Source organism: Rana temporaria, chromosome 9 (assembly GCF_905171775.1).
Source record: "Rana temporaria chromosome 9, aRanTem1.1, whole genome shotgun sequence".
NCBI classification, from domain to species: domain Eukaryota; kingdom Metazoa; phylum Chordata; class Amphibia; order Anura; family Ranidae; genus Rana; species Rana temporaria.
This window is the reverse complement of record NC_053497.1, coordinates 12,742,559-12,770,058: the sequence shown is the minus strand read 5'-3', so window position 1 is coordinate 12,770,058 and position 27,500 is coordinate 12,742,559. Positions and strand designations below refer to the sequence as shown.

Here is a 27,500-nt window from a genome sequence, read left to right as displayed (position 1 = left end):
GACCTGATCCCAAAGGTGTTCAATAGAGTTGAGGAAGACCTGATCCCAAAGGTGTTTAGTAGGTTTGAGGTCAGTTACTGATTGTGGGTGAGAAGACCTGATCCCAAAGGTGTTCAGTAGGATTGAGGTCAGGTACTGATGTTGGGTGAGAAGCCCCGATCCCAAAGGTTATTAAGTAGGATTGAGGTCAGGTATGTTGGGTGAGAAGACCTGATCACAAAGGTGTTTGGTAGGGTTGAGGTCAGGTACCGATGTTGGGTGAGAAGACCTGATCCCAAAGGTTATTAAGTAGGATTGAGGTCAGGTATGTTGGATGAGAAGACCTGATCCTAAAGGTGTTCAGTAGGGTTGAGGTCAGGTACTGATGTTGGGTGAGAAGCCCCGATCCCAAAGGTTATTAAGTAGGATTGAGGTCAGGTATGTTGGGTGAGAAGACCTGATCACAAAGGTGTTCAATAGAGTTGAGGAAGACCTGATCCCAAAGGTGTTCAGTAGGGTTGAGGTCATCTATGTTGGGTGAGAAGACCTGATCACAAAGGTGTTCAGTAGGATTGAGGTCATCTATGTTGGGTGAGAAGACCTGATCACAAAGGTGTTTGGTAGGGTTGAGGTCAGGTACTGATGTTGGGTGAGAAGACCTGATCCCAAAGGTTATTAAGTAGGATTGAGAGGTCAGGTATGTTGGGTGAGAAGACCTGATCCCAAAGGTGTTCAATAGAGTTGGGGTCAGGTACTGATGTTGGGTGAGAAGCCCAGATCCCAAAGGTGTTACGTAGGATTGAGGTCAGGTATGTTGGGCGAGAAGACCCGATCACAAAGGTGTTTGGTAGGGTTGAGGTCAGGTACCGATGTTGGGTGAGAAGACCTGATCCCAAAGATTATTAAGTAGGATTGAGGTCAGGTATGTTGGATGAGAAGACCTGATCCTAAAGGTGTTCGGTAGGGTTGAGGTCAGGGCTTTGTAAAGGATACTCCAGTTCCTCCACACCATACTGTTCAGTCCATGTCTATATGGAGCTGGCTTTGTAGACAGGACAGGGAAGGGGGGGAGGGGGCTTTACAGTCAGGTTGGCACAGAAAAGGGTCTTCACCAAACGTTTACGACAAGGTTGGAAGGTCATAACTGTCTTTATATGGTGTGGTTATAACAAAACCCTTCACTGGAAACTACTGATTCATGCGGCGGAGGGTCCATGTAGTTTTGGACATGGAGGGGTAGGGGGTGATGGTCAGGTACCCACAAATATCATGTAATAGAAATGACATTTATTTATATCCATACAAAACTAACCTTTCCGGAATGGAGATTTCAGATTCTCTGTCTGTGGACCAATCATCTTCAAAACGATGGAAATTTCCTTCAAAGATATCTACCAAGTTGGATGGTGGATCTTTCTCAGGGTTATCCGTGGACATTGGTCCCATTGTAGAGGACTTCTCGCAGAACGGCTGATCCCCGAAGACACTTTCATCTGCTGCCTCAGACTCCTCCGCACCACCCGAGGCGAAGTCAGAGGGGTGAGGAGAAGGACTGACCGATGTCTTTGGAAAATCACTGCAAAAGAAACAAAGATGAGAAATTTAGAGTCACTTTACTCAGGGCCATCTTAATAGCATCATGGGCCCCTGGGCAAAGTAATGCTCTGGGACCCCTATAATGACAGTGCAAGTGAACAGACATTAAGTAGGTAGGAGGCAGACTGCTTCCCTTTTGCATCCATCACTCTCCGTGCCATCATGGGGCCCCCAATTTCAGGGCAGTGTGGGCTCAAGGACCAGCTGCTTTGAGGAAAGTGCAGGGGCCCCCCATGCAGCTGGGGCCCCTGGGCAGTGCCCAAGAGGGCCCTCTCATTAAGACAGCCCTGACATTACTACTGGTTTACCTCAACACACAACTACACAGAATTAACAAGTCAGGTTATAATGGGAAAAAACATTCAGTGCAACAGTTGTCACAGAGACAGGAAGCGAGGATGAAAAATCTCAAAAAACAGAATATCTTTTCTGAAAGCAGAGGACTTGTAGAATAAACCAAAAAAAAAAATTGTACAATATTTGCTCACATGTTCATTAAACCTACAGAAAATGTTCAATGAAAAAATAAATAAATTAAATATATATATATATATATATATATATATATATATATATATATATATAAATATATATAAATAAATAAATAATCAACTTTAGTGTACACAAATAATAAAAAAAAAAATGTATTTTATTTCTGCTTCATTCCGATTATCTCAAGGGAGCCGATTAGCACTACTTGACCGCCAGAAGCTTTACCACCATTCATGACCAGGTCATTTCTTGGGATCCTGCACTGCTTTACTTTAAATAGACAATTGAGCGGTCGTGCGACGCTGTACAAATACAATTTCTGTCCCTTTTTCCCCCCACAAATACAGCTTTCTTTTGGTGGCATTTGATCACCTATGGGGTTTTAATTTTTTCTATTATAAACAAAAATAGGCTGACAATTATGAGAAAAATATAAATAAATATTAATACATATACACAAATATATATATATATATATATATATATATTTTAAAATATTTTTTTTTTATTATACATTATTTTTAATTGTTTTATATAGTTAAAAATGTATGTATGTATGTATGTATGTATGTATGTATGTATGTATGTATGTATGTATGTATGTATGTATGTATGTATGTATGTATATATATATATATATATATATATATATATATATATATATATATATATATATATATATATATATATATAAAAATGACTTCTGTATTGAAGTCAATGCAGGTCGCCCTGAAGTCGTACAGGAACCTTTTTGGTGGCCAAGGCGCCTGACGAGTTGCGCTTGTGTGAACTGGATCTGAAGGATCGAGCCTCTTTCTGAGATTTGGTGTTACAAGTTAAAAAAACTGTTTTTCTTGCAAGAAAATTACGTAGAACCCCCTAGAGAATAAAATGGCGATCGTTGCAATACGTTGTCACACCGTCTTACAAGCGCACTTTAATGTAAAATACTTTTTTGAATTTAAAAAATAAGACAACAGGAGGAGAGGCTTGCTTGCAGGGGGCTTCCCGGCCCACTCCTGGAAGGGAGTGCAGGAGAGCCAGAGTGGGTGGTGGGGGGACATAGCCCAGACACCCGATCGCCATCTGGCTCAGCCCCAGCCAGACCCCCACTGCAGAGATGATGGTGCGAACCCCACCTCTCCCCTTCTTCCATGGCCCCCATCTCTCTATCCTTCCTTTTCCCATATTCATAGCTCTTCCCCTACCCCATAGTCCTCCACAGCCCCCGCACAACAGCCGGCCATAGGTCCCAAATCGCAGTGCCATATTGTAAAAAAATGGCCTGGTCATGAGGGGGGGGGGGTATAAATCTTCTGGTGGGCAAGTGGTTACATAGTGATATGGTTACTGAATTTGTGTTGCATTCTATCTGCAGATCAAAAAGGAGGAACTTCCACCTGCATGTGAGGTCACTTCGAGCAAACTGAAAAGTAAAAAAAATAATTGTTCCTATTGAACCCTTTGGTTTACCCCATCCTACCCTAAATCAATCCCCCCTCTTTTACCCTCAACTATCATTTCCCTATTGATCTTTGTTTGTATCCTATAACCATTATTGAACGTTTTCCAGTTTTTAATAATTTGTTTAGTGTCACATTAAAAACATGCAAAATAAAATAAAAAGTCTATTTTATTTGTGAAATCACTTTGCAACAGAATCACAGGCCCATGGGTCAAATCCAGGCCAATACAAGAGGAGGAGGACCGTGATGCAAAAGGGGGCTCCGGGGAGGACCGTGATGCAAAAGGGGGCTCCGAGGAGGACCGTGATGCAAACGGGGGCTCCGAGGAGGACCGTGATGCAAACGGGGGCTCCGAGGAGGACCGTGATGCAAACGGGGGCTCCGAGGAGGACGTGATGCAAACGGGGGCTCCGAGGAGGACCGTGATGCAAACGGGGGCTCCGAGGAGGACCGTGATGCAAACGGGGGCTCCGAGGAGGACCGTGATGCAAACGGGGGCTCCGAGGAGGACCGTGATGCAAAAAGCGTCCCTGACCCAAGGGGGGCTCTCTCTCTTGGCGTCCCTGACCCAAGGGGGCTCTCTCTTGGCGTCCCTGACCCAAGGGGGCTCTCTCTTGGCGTCCCTGACAAACTTGTGTACCAGTGAACTTCCCTCCTATGTTATCGAGAGGAAAGGGGGAGATTTTCTGCAGTCCATGTATACAAGTACAGTAAGCGAATATTGTCACCCTAGGACAAGAAATGTGTTACTAACTGGATCTAAGTAAAGGAAAAAACACTGAAAAAAAAAGAAAGCTGACACAGCCACCACATCCAAGGACTGGTACACCACAATAAATGTAATTTCAGTTCTAGGGTTTAGCTACAGGTTCATGAAAATATGTAAATAGTAGAACTTACTTTGAAGTGTCTTGGCTTGGAGAAGCAGTCACAGATCGATCTGGAGATCCATTTAAAGAACTCCTCATCTCTGATGGTCCTGTGCTATAATCCGTTGCTTGCATTGGTGGAGGGGAAGGTGCCACCTGGGAAAAGGTCTTTTCCATGGGCAGACTCTGAGATCGCTGCCTCGCCTCGTCCAGATTTGTACTATATCCAGGTACACTGGGCACATCTTGAGCACATGCGAGTCCAGAAACAAACTTGGTTGACTCTTGGGATGACCTCCGCTCTTTGTACTTCTCCCAGTTAGGTGGTGGAGGACGAGGCGGAACTTGTTTCTTCGGCCGGGCCGATGGCTCAGTTTGTTGAAGCTTCACAACAGACGGCTCTTGCCTGTCCCGTACTTTGAGATGTTCCAAGTTCAGGTGGTTTACAGAGTAAGACCTATCTCTTGAAAGTCCCCATTGTGGTGGCCCATCCTGGGCTGATGGCAAATCCACAGGCCTGAAGGGATGTTCACAGGAGAGGTCATATGTAGATGCTGCCTTGTAGCACTGAGGCCGTTCCTGGTCACCGCCCTCGCAGCAGGTCTTGTGTGGGCCCGGATAATGAAAGCCAGAATTAAACTGACATAATTCACTGCAAGACAAAAAAACAGTTAATATTTGTATTTTCAGGGTTTGTGGACAAGATCTACACTTGTTTTTATTATCACCATTAAAAGGCAAACTCCGGGGATTGCACCCCCATACCTCCCTTATCTCACAGTAATGTGCAATTCTGTGCAACACACTCATGCCATCTGGTGTTATCAGACCCTAGGTCAGTGATGGCGAACCTTGGCACCCCAGATGTTTTGGAACTACATTTCCCATGATGCTCATGCCCTCTGCAGTGTAGTTGAGCATCATGGGAAATGTAGTTCTAAAACATCTGGGGTGCCAAGGTTCGCCATCACTGCCCTAGGTCATCATCATGGGGTTCAAACAATCAGATACCCCAATTCTGGTCACCAGTGAATAAGTTCACAAGGTCCCCGAATCACAAAGGCAGCAGTGTTGCATGGGCAAATATACCCACTTCCACCATCAGCCCACCAACATTAGGTCTTGAAGATCCCAAGAACAAGAGGACTCTTGGGAGTTTCTTGATATGGTGTAGGGAGGTTTGCCCACATGTTCATCATCCTCACCAAACACCATTTCTTGAAGATCTCAAAAACACAAGGAACTCTTTGGACATGGTGTGGGCAGGTTTGAAAGTAAGGAGATCTGCCCACATGTCCATCATCTTCCTTGCCAACACTATGTCTTGAAGATCCCAAAAATATATGAGGACTCTTGGGAGTTTCTTGATATGGTGTGGGCATGTCTAAAAATGGGACAGTCTGCCTACATGTACACCATCAACCCCTCCAACACCAGGTCTGGAAAATCCCAGGAACACAAGCAATCTTGGGAGTTTCCCGATATGGTGTGGGCAGGTCTGGCCACATGTCCACCATCAGCCCTGTCAACACCAGGTATTGAAGATCCCTAGAACATGGGGACTCTTGGCAGTTTGACAGATTTTGACAGGTCTGATGGCAGGGACGTTTGCTTACATGTTCATCATCCCCGCCAACACCAGGTCTTCAAGATCTCAAGAACATGATGACTCTTCGGAGTTTCATGACATAATATGGGCAGAAAAGTCTGCCTACATGTCCACCATCAGCCTGCCAACATTATGTATTTAAAAAAACCTTAAAACATGAGGACTCTTGGGAATTTCTTGACATGCAGTGGGCAGATTTGATAGCGGGAGGTCTGCCCATATGTTCATGCTCCAATAATAAAGGAGGATTTTATTAAAACTGGGACAGCCAGAATTTGGAGCAGCAGTACATGGCAACCAATCAACTTCTATCTTCAGCTTGTTCAGTTAATCTTTGAAAAATGAAAACTAGAAGCGGATTATTGGCCATTCAGAGCTACTCCAGATTCTGGCTGCCCCGTTTGTCTTGAAGAGTAATAGAACATGAGGACTCTTTGGTGTTTCTTGACATAGTGAGGGCAGGTCTGATAGCGAGGAGGTCTTCCCACATCAGCCCCACCAACACTATGTCTTGAAGAACCCAAGGACATGAGGACCTTTGGGAGTTCCTTGACATGGTGGGCTTTGGAGTAGGACGAAAAGTGACATCACCAAATTTCCTGAGATGATCCCATACTGCAGATATACAACTATGACGCTCAAGGCAAATAAGCAGGGAGATATTTGCACTGCAACTCTTCAGGTACAGCTTTCTCTCCAGCAAGGAGAACATTGAGCAGCACAATCCTATGAGGCTCAAGGTACAGGAGTGCCTAAGCACCAAAAGTACACTACAATTTTCCTGGAGGCGTTCCAGACAAAAAAGGTAGATTTGTGAGGGTGCTGCAAGGCCAGAATTAATGTCCTCCTATAAAAGTGGTTCCCAATCTCTGCCCCCACCCCCCCCCAAAAACAGGCCATGTTCTTGGAATTTTCCCTTATTTTTAAAAGAAAAAAAATAAGTGTTTTATTAGAATCTCATCCCGAAGTTCAGATTTAACATGATTAACGGATTCATGGCGTCTGTAGGTGTACAAGTGGCCAGTTCTTAGCGTCATGTTCTCACTCCTGACTTATTCTCAGAGATGTGACTCATGGAAACGTTCTTTTCCTGTCACCGGCTGGGAAGGGAGGTGGAGGGTGTCTGAGCCGGTCACACCCTCTCACAGGAACTCCAAAATCAAAAGAACGCCATTTGCGGAGTGGAAACATTTATGGGAAATGCAGACAGTTACATCGAGAGTGCTGAGACAATGAGGGGCGAACGTTTTTTTTTTTTTTTCGAGGGCTGAACGCATCCTCCTTCGCCAAGGATTTCAACCGTTATGGGCCGGCATGTAAAATCAGAAGCCAACAAAGAAGCTTCTCTTTGGATATTCACCAGATTATTACACACAGTCTGCTGTCATCATATAATAGAACCTCCTCATGTTATTTTATGTATGTAGATAAAATATTAAATGTATATCATATGAAAAAAAAAAATGTGTGTGTGTATATAATTTATGTACCGTATATATGTTTTATAACATAGTCATTTTTAAAATATAATTTATATATATAAAAAAAATAACACACATAATATATATACACACACACACACACACACACACACACACCTCCCCCCATTCTAACATCTCCCTGCTTGTATTAGGACTGGGACTAAAATAAGAAATGGAATTCAAACAGAAAGAATTTAGTTAAAAAAAATATTAAAATCATTCGTATGTTAAGGAGGAGGGAGGAGAGGAGAGAATTAAACTTGAAATAAAGGACCCAAACTAGACAAAGAACATGTTATTTTCTTTTCACTTCTCCCCCTGAAATTTTGATCAACTTATCTACCAAGATAAACTTGAAACAAGCTCAGAAAATGGAAAGGAGTATCAGGCAGCATGACATTAGTATTGGGTAGTAGGAAGCAGGATTAAAGTAGTATTAGACACTGTGAAGGAAAATTAAGCAACAGGAAATTAAGCATGAGGAAAGAAGTATTAAGAAGCAGGGATGGAGCATTAGGAGATAGGACAGGAGCATTGGAGAGTAGGAGATGAGAGGAGAGGGCAGGAGATGAGGAGAGGGCAGGAGTAGCAGAGGAGAGAGAGTAGCAACGGAGAGAGAGTAGCAACGGAGAGAGAGAGTAGCAACGGAGAGAGAGAGTAGCAACGGAGAGAGAGAGTAGCAACGGAGAGAGAGAGTAGCAACGGAGAGAGGAGCAGAGGAGAGAGAAGCAGAGGAGAGAGGAGCAGAGTAGGAGAGAGGAGCAGAGGAGAGAAGGAGAAGAGCACTGGAGAGAAGGAGAAGAGCACTGGAGAGAAGGAGAAGAGCACTGGAGAGAAGGAGAAGAGCACTGGAGAGTAGGAGAAGAGCGCTGGAGAGTAGGAGAAGAGCGCTGGAGAGTAGGAGAAGAGCGCTGGAGAGTAGGAGAAGAGCGCTGGAGAGTAGGAGAAGAGCGCTGGAGAGTAGGAGAAGAGCGCTGGAGAGTAGGAGAAGAGCGCTGGAGAGTAGGAGAAGAGCGCTGGAGAGTAGGAGAAGAGCGCTAGAGAGTAGGAGAAGAGCACTGGAGAGTAGGAGAAGAGCACTGGAGAGTAGGAGAAGAGCACTGGAGAGTAGGAGAAGAGCACTGGAGAGTAGGAGAAGAGCACTGGAGAGTAGGAGAAGAGCACTGGAGAGTAGGAGAAGAGCACTGGAGAGTAGGAGAAGAGCACTGGACACTGTGAAATAAATATTAGTTGTTAGGAAAGGAGTATTGGGCAGTGTGGAAGCGCTGTAAGGCAACAGCAAAGGAGTATTACACAGGACGAAAGGAGTATTAGGTAGTAGGAAATAAATACTAGACACTGTGAAAGTGATATTAGACAGCAGCAAAGGAGTATTAGGCAGTAGGAAGTGGGTCTTAGGTGTCAGGAAAGAAGTATTGGATAGTAGGAAAGGAGTATTAGGCAGGAGGAAAGGAGTATTAAGCAGTATGAAGTGAGTATAAGGTGGCAGGAAAGGAGATTTAGGAACTTCCTCCGCCTCCTCTATCTATGAAGGGTGAACACCGATAATGAAAGGTAGGAAATTATTATTTTAGTCCACAAATCTTGCTGAGAAAATCTCGCAGCCAAAGCTCCGCCCCCTACACCTTGTTTACTGGACGTGAGAACATCTCCCAGCACTCGTTTCCCTGTAAGGAATGAATGAGGACGGGGGAGGAAGTGGCCCTGAGCTCATTTCCTGATTCTTCCACCACAAAGAAATCCATATTGGGAAATGAGGATATTGTCAACATTTTCCAAGAAGTCCGAAAGTTAAAGCTGAACTCCAGGAAGGGATCGAAAGATACAAAATGAACACAACTCTGTATTCATGGTGACATCATTCCATTTTATACTTGAAGCAAAGAACCTGAATTAGACTTGGTGTCATCTTCTTGCACTCCATGTACAGCAGAGCTCAGACTGGGAGAGGGAGAAAGAGCACAAGGAGCTGATCGGGTGAGCTGCAGTGCAAGGAGCATGATGATAGCAGGAGACAGCAGAGTGAGAGAGAAATCTGTGTAAAGTGTATATAATTCTCTAATGAAAGAGCCTGGTTATAGTGCATGGCAAAGGTGTGCCACACACCTCAAGAGCATTTCCAGCAATTTGAATGGACGCATCTGGCAAGCTTTGCAAATTGCAACCAATTGGTGATCAGTGAGAAGAATGTTCCTTACATTGGTGATCAGTGAGAAGAATGTTCCTTACATTGGTGATCAGTGAGAAGAATGTCCCTTACATTGGTGATCAGTGGGAAGAATGTTCCTTACATTGGTGATCAGTGGGAAGAATGCTCCTTACATTGGTGATCAGTGGGAAGAATGCTCCTTACATTGGTGATCAGTGAGAAGAATGTCCCTTACATTGGTGATCAGTGGGAAGAATGTTCCTTACATTGGTGATCAGTGGGAAGAATGTCCCTTACATTGGTGATCAGTGAGAAGAATGTCCCTTACATTGGTGATCAGTGGGAAGAATGTTCCTTACATTGGTGATCAGTGGGAAGAATGTCCCTTACATTGGTGATCAGTGAGAAGAATGTCCCTTACATTGGTGATCAGTGGGAAGAATGTTCCTTACATTGGTGATCAGTGAGAAGAATGTTCCTTACATTGGTGATCAGTGAGAAGAATGTTCCTTACATTGGTGATCAGTGGGAAGAATGTTCCTTACATTGGTGATCAGTGAGAAGAATGTCCCTTACATTGGTGATCAGTGAGAAGAATGTCCCTTACATTGGTGATCAGTGGGAAGAATGTTCCTTACATTGGTGATCAGTGGGAAGAATGTTCCTTACATTGGTGATCAGTGAGAAGAATGTTCCTTACATTGGTGATCAGTGGGAAGAATGCTCCTTACATTGGTGATCAGTGGGAAGAATGTTCCTTACATTGGTGATCAGTGGGAAGAATGTCCCTTACATTGGTGATCAGTGAGAAGAATGTCCCTTACATTGGTGATCAGTGGGAAGAATGTTCCTTACATTGGTGATCAGTGGGAAGAATGTCCCTTACATTGGTGATCAGTGAGAAGAATGTCCCTTACATTGGTGATCAGTGGGAAGAATGTTCCTTACATTGGTGATCAGTGGGAAGAATGTTCCTTACATTGGTGATCAGTGAGAAGAATGTCCCTTACATTGGTGATCAGTGAGAAGAATGTCCCTTACATTGGTGATCAGTGAGAAGAATGTCCCTTACATTGGTGATCAGTGGGAAGAATGTTCCTTACATTGGTGATCAGTGGGAAGAATGTTCCTTACATTGGTGATCAGCGAGAAGAATGTTCCTTACATTGGTGATCAGTGGGAAGAATGTTCCTTACATTGGTGATCAGTGGGAAGAATGTCCCTTACATTGGTGATCAGTGAGAAGAATGTCCCTTACATTGGTGATCAGTGGGAAGAATGTTCCTTACATTGGTGATCAGTGGGAAGAATGTTCCTTACATTGGTGATCAGTGAGAAGAATGTCCCTTACATTGGTGATCAGTGGGAAGAATGCCCCTTACATTGGTGATCAGTGAGAAGAATGCCCCTTACATTGGTGATCAGTGAGAAGAATGCCCCTTACATTGGTGATCAGTGGGAAGAATGTTCCTTACATTGGTGATCAGTGAGAAGAATGCCCCTTACATTGGTGATCAGTGGGAAGAATGTTCCTTACATTGGTGATCAGTGGGAAGAATGTTCCTTACATTGGTGATCAGTGGGAAAAATGTTCCTTACATTGGTGATCAGTGAGAAGAATGTCCCTTACATTGGTGATCAGTGAGAAGAATGTCCCTTACATTGGTGATCAGTGAGAAGAATGTTCCTTACATTGGTGATCAGTGGGAAGAATGTTCCTTACATTGGTGATCAGTGAGAAGAATGTCCCTTACATTGGTGATCAGTGAGAAGAATGCTCCTTACATTGGTGGTCAGTGGGAAACATTTCCCTTACATTGGTGATCAGTGGGAAGAATGTCCCTTACATTGGTGATCAGTGAGAAGAATGTTCCTTACATTGGTGATCAGTGAGAAGAATGCCCCTTACATTGGTGATCAGTGGGAAGAATATCCCTTACATTGGTGATCAGTGGGAAGAATATCCCTTACATTGGTGGTCAGTGGGAAGAATGTTCCTTACATTGGTGATCAGTGGGAAGAATGTCCCTTACATTGGTGATCAGTGGGAAGAATGTTCCTTACATTGGTGATCAGTGAGAAGAATGTTCCTTACATTGGTGATCAGTGGGAAGAATGCTCCTTACATTGGTGGTCAGTGGGAAGAATGTTCCTTACATTGGTGATCAGTGAGAAGAATGTTCCTTACATTGGTGATCAGTGGGAAGAATGTTCCTTACATTGGTGATCAGTGAGAAGAATGTTCCTTACATTGGTGATCAGTGAGAAGAATGTTCCTTACATTGGTGATCAGTGAGAAGAATGTTCCTTACATTGGTGATCAGTGAGAAGAATGTCCCTTACATTGGTGATCAGTGGGAAGAATGTTCCTTACATTGGTGATCAGTGGGAAGAATGTTCCTTACATTGGTGATCAGTGGGAAGAATGCTCCTTACATTGGTGATCAGTGGGAAGAATGCTCCTTACATTGGTGATCAGTGGGAAGAATGTTCCTTACATTGGTGATCAGTGGGAAGAATGTCCCTTACATTGGTGATCAGTGGGAAGAATGCTCCTTACATTGGTGATCAGTGGGAAGAATGCTCCTTACATTGGTGATCAGTGGGAAGAATGCTCCTTACATTGGTGATCAGTGGGAAGAATGCTCCTTACATTGGTGATCAGTGGGAAGAATGTTCCTTACATTGGAGGTCAGTGGGAAGAATGCTCCTTACAGATACGTCCATGCAGTCCATGGCTACATACAGTGGGGAAAATAATGATCTGATCCCCGTCAGATTTTGTAGGTTTGCCCTCTTACAAAGAAATGAAGGGTCTATAATTTTTATCATAGGTGTATTTTATATGATAGAGACAGAATATCAACCAAAAATCCAGAAAACACACAATACAAATGTTATAAATGGAGTTGCAGTTCAGGGAGTAAAATAAGTTTTTGATCCCCTTAGTACTTGGTGGAGAAACCCTTGTTGGGAAGCACAGAGGTCAGATGTTTCTTGTAGTCGGTGATCAGGTCTCCACACATCTCGGGAGGGATTTTGCTCCTCTCTTCTTTACAGATCTTCTCTAAATCCTTAAGGTCTCTTGGCAACTCGAAATTTCAGCTCCCTCCTTACATTTTCTATAGGATTAAGGTCTGGAGACTGGTTAGACCACTCCGTGACCTTAATGTGCTTCTTCTTGAGCCACTCCTTTGTTGCGTTTGGCGATATGTTTTGGGTCATTGTCATGCTGGAAGACCCATCCATGACCCATCTTCAGTGTTGTGGCTGAGGGAAGAAGGTTCTCATCGAAGATTTCCAATACATGGCCCCTCAATACGGTAGAGCTGCACGATTCTGGTTTAAAATGAGAATCACGATTCTTTTGCTTAGACTAAAGATCACGATTCTCAAAAACTGAATGTCAGACCCCCCCCAAAGAAATAAACCTGTGATTTATCTGAAAATATGAATATATAAAAAACAGACCAGTGATATGTCTATAATGTTAAAGACCATATAACTCCTATGAAAAAAGCAGAATCAAACTTTGATTCTGCTTTTTTCATAGGAGTTATATGGTCTTTAAAGGGGTGTTCCAATCAGTTTTCATGTTTATTAAAAGTCAGCAGCTACAAAAAGTTTAGCTGCTGGCTTTTAATAAATAGACACTCACCTGCTCCACGTTCCAGCGGATCTCCGCTCCTCCCCCCCCCCGGCGGCGTCTTCATTCCAAGTGTGGGCACCCGGCCGTGACAGATTTCGGCTTCACGGCCAAGCACCCACAGCGCATGCGCGAGCGTCACTGCGCCATGCAATTGGACAGGCGATCGCCTGGGACCTGTCACATGTCCCAGGTGATCGCCTACAGGGAGGGGCTGCAGAAAGGCGATTAGGCTTATTCACCTTAGCAGCCCCTTGGCGGAAGGAGGAAGTAGGACAGGAAGTCCCACTCCTCCTGAAGCCCCCACCTCCCCCCGCAAATAAAAATTACATGCCAAATGTGGCATGTAAGGGGGCGAGGAGTGGATTAAGCGGAAGTTCCACTTTTGGGTGGAACTCCGCTTTAACATTATAGACCATATCACTGGTCTCTTTTTTTATACATCAGAAGCAGTACCGCCAGCAACTATTGGGTGGCCCATGGATGCACACAGTTGTACAGAACTGTGAGAAAGATTAATACATCAGAAACAGTACCGCCGGCAACCACTGGGTGGCGCATGGATACACACTACAATTGTACAGATCTGCAAGAGAAGCCCAGGCATCCATCCAGCGGCGCAGGCTGCTGACGTCGGTTCCGATATCGGCGCCATTTGCATTCCACGCTGGTTACGTGGAACAGGCTGTGAAACAGAAGAATCGCGGGTCATCCCGCGGGGAGAATCGAGATTGCGATTCTCTCCGCGATTAATCGTGCAGCTCTACAATACGGCAAAGTCGGCCTGTACCTTTAGCAGAGAAACAGCCCCAAAGCGTAATGTTTCCACCTCTTTGCTTGACTGTAGGGATGAAACAAGAAACGTCTGACCTCTGTTCTTCCCAACAAGGGTTTCTCCACCAACTACTAGTCATGTTTTACTTGGGGATCAAATACTTGTTTTACTCACTAGAACTGCAACTTTATTTATTTATTTATGGATTTTTCATTGATTTTCTGTCTCCATCATATAAAATACACCAATGATAATTATAGACGCCTCATTTCTGTCACCCTGCTGTCTCTTCCTATCAGCATGTGTTCCTTGCATTGAAGCACAACTGATTGCCTTCTCATGATGTTATACATTTTCCAGTCTGAGATCTGCTGTACACTAGAAGAGGCCGATACCAAGTCATACTCAAGAACTTGGCCACATACTTGCCCCGAATTGTTTAGCTTCACACAATCAGCCCAGACCAGTCCCCAGACAGACATTACCCACAAAGCAATGGCATTTCTTATGACCCTTTCCCATGAACGTCCCTCAAGGAAACGAGCATCTCACCTCACAGACTGGCTGCACTTCCTGTTGATCTTCAGTTGCTGGTTCCATTCTTTCAGCGATGCTTCCTGCGACCAACATTCCACGGGACGGGGGGAAAAGAATAAAAGAGAGCGTGAGCCAAAACAGAGATTGGCAACAGCGATGTGCGAGACCCGACCCCAATTCTAAACACGGAAGACGGCTCTGAATGTCTGCATTCCAAGGCCTGATTGTTGGGTGGAAGTCATAAAGGCTCATTCTATGGGACTCCGGCGTCTGCCAAGGTCTACTTACATGACCACTGAATTCTGGAGGAAACTACAGAGACTAAAAATTTTAAATTTTTGTAAAGTTAAAACTATCGTTATTAATTTGGATAAAATTTGGAGGGGTTAGAACCCCTGTCTGGGTTTTTAAGAGCGCCACACCAATAGCCATGGGGAGGTACTTGTTTAAAACAAAAAAATGCATTAGTTCCTGTTAAATTTCTGGTGCATGCAATTTGTGGGGGCAAAATCAAATGTTCTTTGTCCATTTCCTCTACAGGTTGAATGTTATTCAATTAATACATACAAAAAAAAAAAACAATGGGAGAAAGAGGAAGAAGAGGGAGAAGGAGAAGAGGGAGAAGAGGAAGAAGAGGAAGAAGAGGGAGAAGGAGAAGAGGAAGAAGAGGGAGAAGGAAGAAGAGGGAGAAGGAAGAAGAGGAAGAAGAGGAAGAAGAGGGAGAAGAAGGAGAAGAAGGAGAAGAGGAAGAAGAGGAAGAAGAGGGAGAAGAAGGAAGAAGAGGGAGAAGAAGGAAGAAGAGGGAGAAGAAGGAAGAAGAGGGAGAAGAAGGAGAAGAGGAAGAAGAGGAAGAAGAAGAAGGAGAAGAGGAAGAAGAGGAAGAAGAAGAAGGAGAAGAGGAAGAAGAGGAAGAAGAAGAAGGAGAAGAGGAAGAAGAAGAAGGAGAAGGAGAAGAGGAAGAAGAAGAAGGAGAAGAGGAAGAAGAGGAAGAAGGAGAAGAGGAAGAAGAAGAAGGAGAAGAGGAAGAAGAGGAAGAAGGAGAAAGAGGAAGAAGGAGAAGAGGAAGAAGAGGGAGAAGGAGAGGAAGAAGGAGAGGAAGAAGAGGGAGAAGGAGAGGAAGAAGGAGAGGAAGAAGAGGGAGAAGAGGAAGAAGAGGAAGGAGAGGAAGAAGAGGGAGAAGGAGAAGAGGAAGAAGAGGAGAAGGAAGAAGAGGGAGAAGGAAGAAGAGGAAGAAGAGGGAGAAGAAGGAGAAGAAGGAGAAGAGGAAGAAGAAGGAAGAAGAAGGAGAAGAAGGAGAAGAGGAAGAAGAGGAAGAAGAGGAAGAAGAGGAAGAAGGAGAGGAAGAAGAGGGAGAAGGAGAGGAAGAAGGAGAGGAAGAAGAGGGAGAAGAGGAAGAAGAGGAAGGAGAAGAGGAAGAAGAGGGAGAAGGAGAGGAAGAAGGAGAGGAAGAAGAGGGAGAAGGAGAGGAAGAAGGAGAGGAAGAAGAGGGAGAAGAGGAAGAAGGAGAGGAAGAAGAGGAAGAAGAAGGAGAAGAGGAAGAAGGAGAAGAGGAAGAAGAGGGAGAAGGAGAGGAAGAAGGAGAGGAAGAAGAGGGAGAAGGAGAGGAAGAAGGAGAGGAAGAAGAGGGAGAAGAGGAAGAAGAGGAAGGAGAGGAAGAAGAGGGAGAAGGAGAAGAGGAAGAAGAGGGAGAAGGAAGAAGAGGGAGAAGGAAGAAGAGGAAGAAGAGGAAGAAGAGGGAGAAGAAGGAGAAGAGGAAGAAGAGGAAGAAGAGGAAGAAGAGGAAGAAGAGGAAGAAGGAGAGGAAGAAGAGGGAGAAGGAGAGGAAGAAGGAGAGGAAGAAGAGGGAGAAGAGGAAGAAGAGGAAGGAGAAGAGGAAGAAGAGGGAGAAGGAGAGGAAGAAGGAGAGGAAGAAGAGGGAGAAGGAGAGGAAGAAGGAGAGGAAGAAGAGGGAGAAGAGGAAGAAGGAGAGGAAGAAGAGGAAGAAGAAGGAGAAGAGGAAGAAGGAGAAGAGGAAGAAGAGGGAGAAGGAGAAAGAGGAAGAAGGAGAAGAGGAAGAAGAGGGAGAAGGAGAGGAAGGAGAGGAAGAAGGAGAGGAAGAAGAGGGAGAAGGAGAGGAAGAAGGAGAGGAAGAAGAGGGAGAAGAGGAAGAAGAGGGAGAAGGAGAGGAAGGAGAGGAAGAAGGAGAGGAAGAAGAGGGAGAAGAGGAAGAAGAGGAAGGAGAAGAGGAAGAAGAGGGAGAAGGAGAGGAAGAAGAGGGAGAAGGAGAGGAAGAAGGAGAGGAAGAAGAGGGAGAAGAGGAAGAAGAGGAAGGAGAAGAGGAAGAAGAGGAAGGAGAAGAGGAAGAAGAGGAAGAAGAGGGAGAAGGAGAAGAGGAAGAAGAGGAAGAAGGAGAAGAGGAAGAAGAGGAAGAAGGAGAAGAGGAAGAAGAGGAAGAAGGAGAAGAGGAAGAAGAGGAAGAAGGAGAAGAGGAAGAAGAGGAAGAAGGAGAAGAGGAAGAAGAGGAAGAAGGAGAAGAGGAAGAAGAGGAAGAAGGAGAAGAGGAAGAAGAGGAAGAAGGAGAAGAGGAAGAAGGAGAAGAGGAAGAAGAGGAAGAAGGAGAAGAGGAAGAAGGAGAAGAGGAAGAAGAGGAAGAAGGAGAAGAGGAAGAAGAGGAAGAAGGAGAAGAGGAAGAAGAGGGAGAAGGAGAAGAGGAAGAAGAGGGAGAAGGAGAGGAAGAAGAGGAAGAAGGAGAGGGAGAGGGAGAGAGAGAGAGGGAGAAGGAGAAGGAGGAGAGACTAGTCCAGGAAAATACTATACTGCATTATTGCCGCTAGATGGAGCCGAGGATCATAGATTATAAAAAGTGATCCTCAGCTCCATATAGTGGCCATATTGTGGTATTTTCCAGAGCCTTTGTTTTTAATGAATAAATAACATTCTATTTGTAGAGGAAATATGACGAACATCTAATGCAGCACAAGCAGTTTTGTTGGATGAATAGTTTAAAAAAAAAAAAAAATTCTCCCGATGTAAATCCACTGTCAATCACACCGCCCGCTGCACCCCGAAAAAATATATAAGACTCTCCCGCCGTCGATAAAGGCTGGCTGCCTACTGCATGCTCCACAGTATGACATGTCTTATATAGGTAAGGGGCGGGGCCACCTGGCTATGTCACCTGGTGCTTCTCGCCCCCTGTGACGTCACGAACTGGTGCATGCTAGTATATATAAGAAATTTTAGTCGGCGGAGCCTGCAGTAGGCAGCCAGACTTCATGGACGGCAGGAGCTTCTTTGTTTATTTTTTATTACTTATTTGGGTCCTGCTGGTGGCGTGTTCGACAGTGGCTTTACATCGGGGAACACCATTTTTTTTTATTTAATAAAGGAATTGCCAAAAAAAGTCAGTTTTTTTATTACTTTGTGACACTTTTTTGGTGAATGGGTACAATGTACTCGATACTCATTCACATAGGGGGCCAGGATCTTGGGGCCTCCTTCTTAAAGGGGGCTTCCAGATTGTGATTAGCCCCCTGCCCACAGACCCCCTTAAAGCTTGCTCGTTTCCTGACCTGCTGGGCTGCATGCTCGGATAAGGGTCTGGTATGGATTTTTTTGGCATGGGGTTCCACTTAAAATCCATACCAGACCCCGAAGGGCATGGCATGCATTGGGGGGGACCCCACGCAATATTTTTTTTTCAACATTTTTAAATTGTCTTTTTTTTTTTTACATTCAGCGGTCCGTGGGGAAACCTGATGAGTCATAGGTCAAGGACACGGAGGCTAGCTTCCCGCCCCGCTCCTTAGCAACCAGCTTATGCATTTGATCTGTGTATCTAGCCCAGGGATATGCAATTAGCGGACCTCCAGCTGTTGCGGAACTACAAGTCCCATGAGGCCTAGCAAGACTCGAACAGCCACAAGCATGACACCCAAAGGCAGAGGCATGATGGGATTTGTAGTTTTGCAACAGCTGGAGGTCCGCTAATTGCATATCCCTGATCTAGCCGTTTGTCTGGAGTTCAGCTTTAAGCGAAAAGGAAATGTTTTTTTTTAGGAGAGCCCTGGAAAGTGGTAATAACTCAACAGGGGTTCTGCTCGTTTCCCCGTATCCAAAAATAGTTTGGCTAGCCATAAAAACTTGTTCCTATATTATATACTTTTATAATATTATACTTTTTCCTATATTTATAGCTGCCCATACAATAGCAAATTTCTCACCTGTAACATGGATTGCCTCAAGTGCCATGGGTCACTATGCATGGCTGTGGCTTCCTCCAAGGAGGGATGTTGGTTAGGACACAAACATTCATTACATCTTGTCCATGGATGATGGCGATGATGGTGGTGTTGACAGTGACAACCGTGATGGGTCATCGATATATTCCTTTTAAGCAAAGCCGGACACACATCACTGGAGCAGAACATGCACGATCTATATCCACAGGACACAGAGTGCAGGTAGTCCGCCATATGACCATTTGGATTACAACACAGTGGTGGTTCCACTGCGTGACTCATGCAGTACTCAGAACACGGCACACCGCTCTCTTGCCTACCGGGAGATAAAGGATGACACGTATGATCCACAGAATGCCTTCTTACATCGGGAGCCACAGTCTGAGAGCAAGAATAGTCGGAAAGACTTGAGCAAAGCGTATTTTTATTCATTTTCATGTGCATGGAGATGTGGGACGATGGAGGCCCCTTGCTACTATCCTCGAAAAACCTCCTTCGATCCGCAAAAGGCATGAGGACACTGGGCTCAGTCACGCGAGAGATGGGGGGAACCACTTCTTCCGCGTTCATGTCAACTTCCGGAGGGCTCCCTTTCATGAAATAAGGAGGCTGAGGTTTGGGATCTGGAGACAATGTCCATCTGCCACCGGGAGGTTTATGGTGAGATACCTGCTCTTCAAAACCAGAAGGTTGATGGGAGGCCTTGGACTGTTTAGCCTCTATTTTTTCCAACTCACGAAGCCTTAGTTCACGAGCCTTCTGCTCTAGACCTACGTCCTCTACGCGATTCGTCTTTTTTTGGTCACCAATACACTTTTCTCCACCATGATGATCTTTACCATGATGTGCACTGTTGGCACGAGCACCAAAAGAGTTGCGGTTCTTAAAACAGTTTGTATCCTCTGACCTGGTTTTTGTAAAAGCTTCAACTGGGGTTTTTGTAAAAGCTTCAACTGGGGGTTCATTGTGAGATATATTCTGACTGGAGCCTGTCCTCCATAACTTATCAAAATGATTTGTCTCTCGAATTGATGGATCCCTGGGTTCTTCATTGCTTTTTGAACCGTCAACGAGGTTTGCTTTATCTCTCTCCCATATGTCTGGGCTGGAAGGCCTACTAGATGGTGTTGTCCTCCACTCATCAGTGTCAGATTGGAGAGACGTATTTGATGGCTGCTGTAGAATTCTACTTGAGTGATCAAAGGAATGTTCAATCGGCTTTTGATTGCCTCCATAACTTTCCTCATAGAGTGGTGCCTCTTGGTGAGGCGCACACGAGGAGCTACTCTTCCACCAGTCATTGGAGGCTTTATTTCTGAAGGCAACGCACACTTCTTCATCCTCAGGAACAGTTTCGTTTGTCAGTGTTTTTATACCTTCTCTCACGCAATTAAAAGGTTTAATTTTTTCAAGGCTGTGGCTTTCATTTCTTTCTTGACTTAAACCATCAGAATGGCTGAACAGCTCAGCATTGGCCTTTTTGATTTCCAAAAGACGTGCTTTGTTTTTAGGTGGTGGAGGCGGAGGAGCTTGTCGAGGCTGACAGTCAACTGGCTCATCTCTTTCTTCAACAGCCTCACCACAAAGAATTGAAGAGCCCTTGCTCTTTTGAAGCTGAGCCTTTCGATTCTGTATCTCGTTTCTCAAGTTGGTTGCGAATCGGTCACTTCTTCGTCGCATCTGTGCCGAGCGATGACGTGATGAGCCGGGTTTTTTGGTTGGAACTGCATTTTCTACTTGCCCGGTCTCCGATTCCTGAATCGACTTTGGCGATCCCTGCCCTCCTGTTGATTCACTCGATTGGAAAGTTGGGGCTTCTTTTGGATCACCATCTGACCTACTAAAAGAACGTCCATGGCGGGCTTTTAGGTCACAGTTATTGACTTCTGCGTTTTGACATGTAGCAGCCTGAACGCCTTCAAAAGGACTACGATTGCACTTTTTATCCATTCCATCTTCTCCGTTGCAATGGTCTGTGTCGTAACAGTAGTTTGATGCGGCCATTTTTGCATCGTTTTTAAAAACAGTCTGCGAGCTGGAGCCTTCTCTTTGAGAAGAACGATTATGTTCAGGCTTGTGAAGGTCACAAGATGAATTTTTAAGAAGCGTCTCCCTGATTTTTTGAACTGTGTAACAGGCAACAACCTCATTACTTTCAACTTCCCCCTCATTGGCAGAGCATCTCTTTCTTGGTTCAGTGCAATCATTTTTTTCCCCTGTGTCAGCACCGGGAGGCTGGTTTGGTAGAGCGCCATCGGCCTGTGAACTCAACATGTAATACTGATCTGAAGACAAGTTTGTCTTTTGATGTAGAGTGCAGAAATCTTTGGCACGCTGGCACTGGGCACAGCTAGAGTTCAGTTGGTGGAAGTCTTTGGACCACCTTCCAGGTATATAAAAGGTTTCCCCTGGAGCGGAGGCTCTCCTTTTCTCACTTTGGCACAACTGGTTTTTAGACGCTCGTAAGCTATCTCTTCGCACAGGAGGCTGTGGTGGTGATTTTATGATATCCAAATGGTTGGAGTCGTAACAGAACGAAGCGGGCTGTTGAGGATGATCGCCTAATGTCTGGCTAGGTACATCTTCCTGTGGGTCAAGAGCACTTTGTCCCGTCTGGAGATATCGACCATCTTCCTGTTTGGTTGACCTGAGCACACAGTTAATTGGAGAAGACTCTTCCGTTCTAGCAGACACGGTATAATCAGAAGTGTTGGAGCTTGCAGAAAACGAGCTATAGGCAGAGTCTCTTTTATTCTGGTACATGCCTGGGTCAATAGGGGAAAGTGTTCCTTCATAATAATTTTGTCCTGGCTGGTCAAGACTTTCCATGCTACCAATGGAGCTGCTTTTGTCTGTGCTGCAGTGTCTCGACAAAGGATTCCACTGCATAGGAAGTTCACTGCAAAGCAAGGGAAAGCAACATTAGATGGCTTCATAAACCAAACAATAAGATATCTTTTTTTCTAAAGTAAAGAAAAATATATATTTTTTTAGCATACTCTACATACACACTATGGCCTAGATTCACGTACGGCCGATCTACGTTGCGCGGGCATAGCGTACCGTATTTACGCTACGCCGCCACAACTTAGAGAGGCAAGTGCTGTATTCACAAAGCACTTGTCTCCTAAGTTACAGTGGCGTAGCGCAAATGGGCCGGCGTAAGCGCGCGCAATTCAAAGTAGGCTGTAGGGGGCGTGTTGTATTTAAATAAGGCTTGACCCCATGTAGATGTATGGCCAAACGAACAGCGCAAGCGCGCACATGCTCAGTATCACGTTGTATTTACGCCCAAAGATACGTCGGCTCAATGCCTGTGACGTGAACGTAATTTACGCACAGCCCTATTCGCGTACGACTTACACAAACGAAGTATAAAGATACGCTTGTTCCGACGTCCATACTTTGCATTGGATGCGCCACCTAGAGACCAGCTTTATCTTTACGCCGGCGTATCTCTAACGTAAACGGCATAACTAATTGCGACGGGCGCACGTACGTTCGTGAATTGGCGAACTCAACGGAAGCGCCACCTAGCGGCCAGCGTACATATGCACCCTAAGATACGACGGCGTAGGAGAATTACGCCGCTCATATCTTAGCCTAATTTAAGCGTATCTGGTTTCCAGAATACGCTTAAATTTACGACGGCGTAGATTCAGAGTTACGACGGCGTATCTACTGATACGCCGCCGTAACTGTACCCGAATCCACCTATATATGGCCAAATGTTTGTGCAAACTTGACCACCACACTTATACAAGCTTGATGGATATACCATTTCAAAACGATGGCTATTAATTAGGGGAGCAACGGATCAAAAAACTCACGTATCGGATGGATCCTCGGATCAGAGTCACGGATCGGATAATTTTTCAGATCAGCAAAAAAAAAAAAAGACAAGACAAATCTTGTCACACCCACCGGAGTTTTAGATTTCAGTTATTTTCAACACAAAACGGAGCTTATATGCTTAAATACAGTATATGTAAATCTGACGGACTGTTTACAATAAATTTTAAAAGCAGCAGCAAATCTGCTGACCTTACATGCTTGCTAATGTGACAGAACGCCTCCGATCTTCACATTTAACTAAATGTGAAAATCAGAGCTGCTCTGTCACATTAGCAAGCATGTAAGGTTTGCTGTTGCTTTTAAAATGCAACATGTAAACAGTCCGTTGGATTTCCAAATCCTGTATTTAAGCATAAGCTCCGTTTTGTGTTGAAAATAACTGAAATCTAAAACTCTGTTGGGTGTAACAAGATGTCCGCTTGCCCCCTTCACACTCTATCATTACTGTGCAGGAGTGTGGGGTGGAGCAAGATGGCGGCGACGAAACGTCACTTCCTGACTAGACAGCCACAGCCGGGTGTACCAAGATGGCCGCCGCTCCGAAGCCGGGGACTTTCCTATGACCGAGGAGCGCTCCACGAGCGATCTGAAAAGGGTGACCCGTTCGGATCAGGAAACGGTGACGATACGTTGCACCATTACTATTAATACAGTTTCCCTACTTTATGGCTTCCTCTTGGACCTGATCCCACAAGTTTTAAGTAGGGTTGAGATCAGGTACTGATGAGAAGACCTAATCCCAAAGGTCTTCAGTAGGGTTGAGGTCATGTACTGAGCAGAAGACCTAATCCCAAAGGTGTTCAGTAGGGTTGAAATCAGGTAGTAATGAGATGACCCGATCTCAAAAGGTGTTCAGTAGGGTTGAGGTCAGTTACTAAGGAGAAAACCTAATCCCAAAGGTGTTCAGTAGTTGAGGTCAGATACTGAGGAGAAGACGACCTAATCCCAAAGGTGTTTAATAGGGTTGAGGTCAGGTACTGAGGAGAAGACCCAATCCCAAAGATGTTCAGTAGGGTTGAGGTCAGTTACTGAGGAGAAGACCTAATCCCAAAAGGTGTTCAATAGGGTTGAGGTCAGGTACTGAGGAGAAGACCTAATCCCAAATATGTTCAGTAGAGTTGAGGTCAGGTACTGAGGAGAAGACAGAATCCCAAAGGTGTTTAATAGGGTTGAGGTCAGGTACTGAGGAGAAGACCGAATCCCAAAGGTGTTTAATAGGGTTGAGGTCAGGTACTGAGGAGAAGACCGAATCCCAAAGGTGTTCAGTATGGTTGAGGTCAGGTACTGAGGAGAAGATCTAATCCCAAAGATGTTCAGTAGAGTTGAGGTCAGATACCGACGTTAGATGAGAAGGCCTGATCCAAAAGGTGTTCAGTAGCATTGGGGTCAGGGCTCCATGAGGGCCCCATCAGTTCCTCCAACCTAAACCGGTCAAACCAAGTCTTTGTGGAGCTGGATTTGTACATGGGCTCCAGTCACGCTAGAACAGTTACCAGAAGGGCGGGAAGAGCACAGTTGTATAATGTGTCATTGTATGCTGTAGTATCAACAGTACCCTTTCACTGGAAACACCTGAACTCAACCATTTGGAGAATTGCCCATATATAGTGTCTTCCTAGAAGTCTTTAGACGAGTCAGATATTTTTATCTGCAAAGTCACCATAAAAAAACATACCCACCTAGTTTCACAGCCAGAATGCCAGGACAAACTGAAGGCATCTGTGGGATACTGCATACTTGCTACATCGGGATGGACTTCGGACAGCTTGGCAAGGTGCCATGAGTGAGGTCGCACAACCGAAACATTCCTCCTGGCAAATCGAAATTAACAAAACTGATGAGAGGTGCAAAGATCTGATATTACACTGACACACACACAGTTCAAGTCAACTTGCACTTTTTAGGTTCTCCAAGCAAAAGTCCCACCAAAGTTCAGATACCACATTTTATTAGCTTTTACCTTTATTAGCCAGAAAAGCTTATTGTATGCCCCTCTCTGATGTAGTTTCACCTGTAAAGGGCACTCCCTTTGGAAAAGAGGGATGGCAGTTGGAGAACTTCACTATGAAGCCAGAGAATGTCAAGCAAACAAATTAAAACTGGAAGGGGCAAAGACGGAGGCAAAAAAAAAGCAGAGGTCTTAAACTGGCGGACCTCCAGCTGTTGCAAAACTACAAGTCCCATCATGCCTCTGCCTGTGGGAGTCATGCTTGTAACTGTCAGCCTTGCAATGCCTCATGGGACTTGTAGTTTGGCTGCCAGTTTGTGACCCCTCTAAACCAATCCACTGTAGCTCTGGCTGTATGTTTTAAGCCTAGTAAAAAAACCAGCCGATTAAAAAAATCTAGTCTATACATAAAAGGAACAGCATCTGATTGGAGGCAACAAGCAACTGAGGTAAGGTCAAGTAAAATAAGAATTCCTAAATATTAAGGATAAAACAAAAGCCAGCTATTAATCAATCAACAGGTAAAGTCTATGGGGCAGATTCAGGTACATCGGCGTATCTTTGTGCCGGCGTAGCGCATCTCATATGCGCTACGCCAACGTAACATTGAGAGGCAAGCTGAGTATTCACAAAGCACTCGCTCCCATATTTGCGCCGCGTAACGTAAATGGGCCGGCGTAAGCCCGCCTAATTTAAAGTAGGCAGGTAGTGGGCGTGATGTATTGAAATTAACCGTGACCCCATGTAAATGAATGGCCGATCAAATGGCGCATGCTCAGAATCACGTTGCATATACTCCCTAAGATACGACGGCTCAATGCGTACGACGTGAACGTAACTTACGCCCAGCCCCATTCACGTACGACTTACGTAAACGACGTAAAATCCGACGGCTGTTCCGACGTCCATACCATAACATGACTTACCCCTGCTTTATGAGGGATAACTATACGCCGGACGCACGCCTTACGTAAACGGCGTAGATTACTGCGGCGGGCGTAAGTACGTTCGTGAATTGGCGCATCTCGCTCATTAAACTATACATACAGAAAGTTAAAACATATGATATATAATTAAAAATTATATAATAAAGTCCATATAAAGTGCTCAAGTGCAAAAAGATGATCCAAATCGGAATATAATAGTGCAAAAATCCAAAGGGTGATATCCAGAAGGAACCTCCACCAAATAGCAGGAATGGCCTCTCACCTTACAACTTCGACCTGCAATAGGTCACAAAGCATAATCAGAGGACAGCAAGCAATGCAGCAGTAGAACCACGATATCAGTCAGACTCAGGATCAGGACATGGCAATCAGGGCATAAAAAACAAAGGAGAGGAAATCTAGTGCTCTCTGAAGCCAAAATACATTTATTTAAGAATAAAAAACGAATACACTCACTGTATAAGCACTCTCAAACGAGTGCAGCGAAACAGCATAAAACATCCATAAGAGCATGGGTTTCAGTCTAGGTCGGCGATCGCGGTTGACGTCACACGTGGCCCCTTCCCCTCGTACGACGTTACGTCCCTATGAGCCGGACTTCATCAGCGTGGGGTGAAAAAAGGCAGCCAACCGCGATCGCCGACCTAGACTGAAACCCATGCTCTTATGGATGTTTTATGCTGTTTCGCTGCACTCGTTTGAGAGTGCTTATACAGTGAGTGTATTCGTTTTTTATTCTTAAATAAATGTATTTTGGCTTCAGAGAGCACTAGATTTCCTCTCCTTTGTTTTTTATGCCCTGATTGCCATGTCCTGATCCTGAGTCTGACTGATATCGTGGTTCTACTGCTGCATTGCTTGCTGTCCTCTGATTATGCTTTGTGTCGAAGTTGTAAGGTGAGAGGCCATTCCTGCTATTTGGTGGAGGTTCCTTCTGGATATCACCCTTTGGATTTTTGCACTATTATATTCCGATTTGGATCATCTTTTTGCACTTGAGCACTTTATATGGACTTTATTATATAATTTTTAATTATATATCATATATCATATGTTTTAACTTTCTGTATGTATAGTTTAAAATTGTTTGTTTTGCGCTGCACTATTATTATTTTATGTCAATGTGAGGTGTTTTATTTGAATTTACCTTAGTGCTGGCTTGCATTTTTTAGTTTATATTTACATTCCAGCGCTGAATAATTTTTCTTTATTAGCATCTCGCTCATTTACATATTCGACGCGTAAATCAATGGAAGCGCCCCTTGCGGCCAGCGTAAATATGCGCCCAAGATACGACGGCGTAGGAGACTTGCGTCGGTCGGATGGAGCCATTTCCATGCGCCGTTTCAAGAATACGGCGCATAGATACGACGGCGCATCCGTGGACTTACGCAGCAAATAAGAAGATACGTTTAATATTTAAGAATTCTGATTTTGCATGAGTTTTTTGACCCTACATCCTGCTACTTATTATTTTGCTACCCAGTTGTTTACCTGCTATCTTCAAGCAGATGCTTAACAACTGGGTAGCAAAATAATAAGTAGCAGGATGTAGGGTCAAAAAAATCTCATGCAAAAATCTGAATTCTTAAATATTAAAGGATAAAACAAAAAAATGGGTAAAAAAAATAAAGAATCAACAGGTAAAGTTTGAGTAAAAAAAAAACAAGTGTAGTGATATAGTGTCAAGAAAGCTCAAGCAGAAACATAATTCTATTTATATGAAGGATAAAACAAAAGCCAGCTAATAAAAAAATCAACAGGTAAAGTCTACTCATAAAAAAGCAGAAGCTGTTCCTTTTATAGGGATAAAAAAAGCTAGCTATTAATAAATCAACAGGTAAAGTCTACATGTCTGAAATGAACAGCACCTGATTGGAGGAAACAGACAAACAGCTGGGTAGCAAGTGGCTGGATAAAGGATCAATAAA

At 44.4% G+C, this 27,500-nt stretch overlaps 1 protein-coding gene across 1 annotated transcript in view; it reads right to left on the bottom strand.

Annotated features, from left to right (window-relative positions):
- SHROOM4 (shroom family member 4) overlaps window positions 1-27,500 on the bottom strand; it is a 68,390-nt gene that overhangs the window by 13,196 nt on the left and 27,694 nt on the right. Inside the window, 5 exon segments of the mRNA XM_040322807.1 lie at window positions 1,292-1,555; window positions 4,434-5,054; window positions 14,615-14,679; window positions 18,802-21,718; window positions 24,354-24,485. Of these exon segments, the coding sequence (XP_040178741.1) occupies window positions 1,292-1,555; window positions 4,434-5,054; window positions 14,615-14,679; window positions 18,802-21,718; window positions 24,354-24,485 (3,999 nt within the window).